The 4173-nt window shown below is 34.7% G+C and overlaps 1 protein-coding gene across 1 annotated transcript in view; it reads right to left on the bottom strand.

Annotated features, from left to right (window-relative positions):
• LOC108776283 (uncharacterized) overlaps window positions 1-3801 on the bottom strand; it is a 7144-nt gene extending 3343 nt beyond the window's left edge. The window contains exons 1-2 of the mRNA XM_018542857.1: window positions 3664-3801; window positions 2141-2481 (exon numbers count right to left, since the gene is read on the bottom strand). Coding sequence (XP_018398359.1) covers window positions 2141-2481; window positions 3664-3801 — 479 coding nt within the window. The remainder of the gene's footprint in view (window positions 1-2140; window positions 2482-3663) is intronic.
• Window positions 3802-4173: the final 372 nt, after the last annotated feature.

The following is a 4173-nucleotide window of genomic DNA, read 5'->3' as shown; positions in this document are numbered from 1 at the left end:
GAGAGAGAGAGAGAGAGAGAGAGAGAGAGAGAGAGAGAGAGAGAAACTATTTTCCCGTGGTCGTTGGCCTGAGAAGCGGATAAATGGTCCGCCAGACCCGTTCAGAAACAACTCCCCGTCGCCGTTCCGCGGGTCGTGGAAACGCCACCCTCTGATTCATGCCACCCTTAAGCCGCACCAACGGCACTACCACCGCCGACCAATCCCTTATAAACCACCGGCGACGGTTTCCCCCTTTCCTCCTACATATACACACTCGTATATAGAGAGAACTATCCTTGCATAACCCAGGCGGTCGCCATAAGACGCCGGGCGTAAACCACCACTTTAGTATCTTCTCAGCAAAGGGGTGAATGATTTCATACGGATATTAGCCGCAATACTCTGACGCTCGTCTCGTTATCCCGGGCGAGATGGAGTAAATGACGCTGCTAAATGTCGTTCGATAAACGTCTTTAAAAGCGTCGTGAGGGATGCAATGAACGCGTTAAATTATGCGAGACTCGACAAATGGCTTCTTTTTGTCGCCTCGTAACTTCAGTTGCAGCCGCGAAGTTATTTGCTTTGTTAGCGTTATAAATAACTTAGATTTATCTTTTCATTAATATGTTCAGCGATGTTCATTAAATGTAAGTTTGTTCTTGCCTACTTAGAAGGTCGATGAAATTACGATAAAAAAAGATACCTCATGTCGTATTTTCACAGAGAAGAGATTGGCTCCGACAGATTACAACCAAGTTTCACGTGCGATTTAAAAGAAACATTTAAACTGGGCAAGCTAAGGCAATGTGTAAATACATGTAAATGTATATCCTTAATTGCGCAGATAAATATAATGAATTAATTTATTGCTTTAAAATTGCGAGGAAAAGGCTTTTTAATATTGTAAAATATCGAACAACTGAAAACGATTAACATTAGCGTTCCGATAAAACTCGGTTCGAGTTTTCGCGTCGACTAATTAAAATTAATTAACAAAATCCCGCAGCGTAATTGCTACCGTCGTACGTCCGTCCGATAATATTACAATATAACTTGTCAAATTATAAGCTCACGTGATGTGATAATAAGAGCATGTCTTAGACCGACATGCGGTATGAAGAGTTCTCGGTCTCGCCATCATTATCGCGATGTATCGGCTTTTCCCCGTTAATGCGGTCGATACGTCGCGATAGATGACACGGAAGGAAACCGAGGTGCTTCGACGGGTCTCCATAAACAGACAAGACGGCTGTTCGATCGTCTTGGAGCCGCTAAAACCGCCGTTCTATTTTATTACCAAGCATGTCTCTCATCTGAGGGTGTTTCGCGAAAATTCGTTGCTCTCCTCAAGATGTTGAAATCCAGGTTAATAGATTCGATTAATTTCAATGGATAACGATGAGCACAAAACGTTTATCAGGAGAAATTGTTGTTTTAACGCGAATGTTACTAATCGTTATTAGGTGCAGAATTAATCGGATTGTAATTCAGAATATCAATAATCGTATCATTATATCGTTATTATCATAATTTATTTAATATCCAATCATTCGCGTTATAATGCATCAATTATCAATCACAGAATATTTTACGAATATTCAATTTTTAAACGCGAGTTACCCGGAGCTTTATGAAATTCAAACTAAGAATTATTTCTTGGAATAAATTTTCATTTATCGCAAAAAATGTCACAATCCTTGTACGCCTAATATTTTTATGTAGTGACTTTTTTTCTAAATGTACGTCGTTTTATTTTTCTCTGTTCACAAAGTAAATTTAAGTTTTTTAAGTTTGGAAATTAGATTACTCTCTCTCTCTCTCTCTTTCTCTCTCTCTCTCTCTCTCTCTCTCTCTCTCTCTCTCTCTCTCTCAAAAAAAATTCTCTCAAGCTGGATTGTTTCACATTTCGGTAAACTCACTTTACTCTCTTATTTTTTTACGCTCTTACTTTTTTACTCTTTTGTTTATCTATTAGTTAAATTATCACATATGTAGTTTATCCGAGAACGGAACAATCGGCTTAGCGTGACTAATTTTTTGAATTATTCATTTATTTGTTACGAATTTCACATAAGTTCCTTTTTGGCTCTTTGCAAATTGTTTTTTTTTTTCTATTATATTTATTTATTACGAGTTTCACAAATATGAGAATACCTACGCGTTCATGATGACCTCTAGTTTGTTGTAAAGATCCCTCCGGTGTCTTCTTTGCAAGTAATAGTAGTCTGACTTGCGATACTTCTTTTTACCAGGTACAAAATACTGCTTGACGTTGTTATTCCATTCAGAATTCAGGGCGCTACCGTACTTATTAGCGATCGCAGCGGAACCGTATCGATCGTGCTTGTTCTTTGCTTTATGTTTATCGTTCCTTAACTCTAAGAAGGGCTCTAGGACAGGCTTGCTCTCGTTGGGTAGGTCATAGGAGATGCCCCAATTGAGGCCCTCCGTGAAGATGTCATCCGGAGTCAGAGTGTGCACCGTCAAGCAGAGAGCGATCTGCAATATTAAATTGTCAAACTTAAATTGTACAAACACCGAAGATCCAACTATGAATCCGTTAAAAGCTTTGTTTCTCATTGATTGCATTAATATTGAATCTGCAATTTGTTTGATAAATTTTTATTCTTTAGGCAAAAGATAAGGAATAATAGAGTTATCTATAATATTTTATAACTTTTTAAAACATGTTATAATGAGTAAGTTATTATATAAGAGCTTTACAGATTAGGAAGAATAATATTAAATCCGCAATTATAAATAAAGTCTTATATGAGAAAATTAAAAGGTAATTATTATGTTCTTAAAAAAATTTATTAATTTCCGATAGTTGTCAATTAAATCATTATTTATTGTCTGAAAAGTTTTATCATATTTGACTTTTCCATACGGAAGAAATAATTTTTTAATTTCGTTCTGACACACTTTATTATTGATTTGTACATATACGGATTTTTCTCGTTAAATTGTTTTAAGAGGAATTGTTACATTCAGTTTGCCAACTGCTTGAGAACGATCGATTTTCAAATTATAATTCATCAGAAAACTACTATCTTATGTCCGTTGCGTATCCAATTTTATAAGAAGAAAAATCTGAAGATGGCTCGATGTAGAAGCCGAAACATGTAATATAATGTCAATATTGTTAACAACATCTATTTGTTTAAACATACATCGATTTAAATTTTCATATAATGTCAACATTGTTAACAACATCTATTTTGTTTAAACATACATCTATTAAAATTCTATGTTATATATATTAAAAACTTGACATTTAAAATTATTTTAATTTTTTTACTCTTATGCCCTTTATTTACATTTTTCAATTTATTATATGCAACAAACATTATAACGGTCTATGATAAAATATAATGATTCTATCACGTAACCTCAGAAATATCTACTGACAAGTGCATTCAATTGATAAGTAATTAATTATCGAGTTAATTACCGCATACAATAGCTTGCGAGCGTCTCTTACAACTAAATGTTAAATTAATTAATGCAGCCGTTACATTTACATTTAAATTAATATTTAACGTATTCTAAAAAAATTTGTTATTTAAGCTAACATTAACATAATGATTTCTGATGCTATGAATAATAATATCATTTTGAGTTTAAACGGAAATCATAAAAATTATTTGCGATAATGGATCGGTATTGTGCGATACTTACGGAAAATGTGGAGCCTTCGGGAAAAACAACGTAACGTCGTTTCCTCGAAAGATTCGTCTGGTATTTATCGTCCGCTTCGTACTCGGACAATACCAGGCAGAGAATTAAAAATATCAGATACTTGACATTGTAATCCATTGCTATTCTGTAAAAAGCATGTCGCGCTGTTGAATCAGCAATTGACAAGTAAGCCGATGTATTTTTACGAAATATTTGAGAAATACATGTACATATAAATTACATAAAAAATTTGTCATATAAATTATATAGTGCGCTATTACTACGTAATATTACTACGTAATATCTTTTCTTATTGAAAGTAGAAGTTCTTTTGAGACGGATAAATTAGCTATTATACCTACACAGATTGACGCGGCTGAATCTCATCTGTCACTTTTTTAAACGATATCTCGTTAATCCATAGGTTTGAGAATCTCCGCAGAAACTGAACCGCTAATTTCGTCGCGTCAGGAAGGCGCCTCGAAGCGAAAGGAAATTATTCCCATTGTC

This window comes from Cyphomyrmex costatus, unplaced genomic scaffold, assembly GCF_001594065.2.
Source record: "Cyphomyrmex costatus isolate MS0001 unplaced genomic scaffold, Ccosl1.0 scaffold111, whole genome shotgun sequence".
Classification (NCBI taxonomy): Eukaryota; Metazoa; Arthropoda; class Insecta; order Hymenoptera; family Formicidae; genus Cyphomyrmex; species Cyphomyrmex costatus.
The sequence above is the reverse complement of the archived record's forward strand: the minus strand, read 5'-3'. Positions and strand labels throughout refer to the sequence as shown.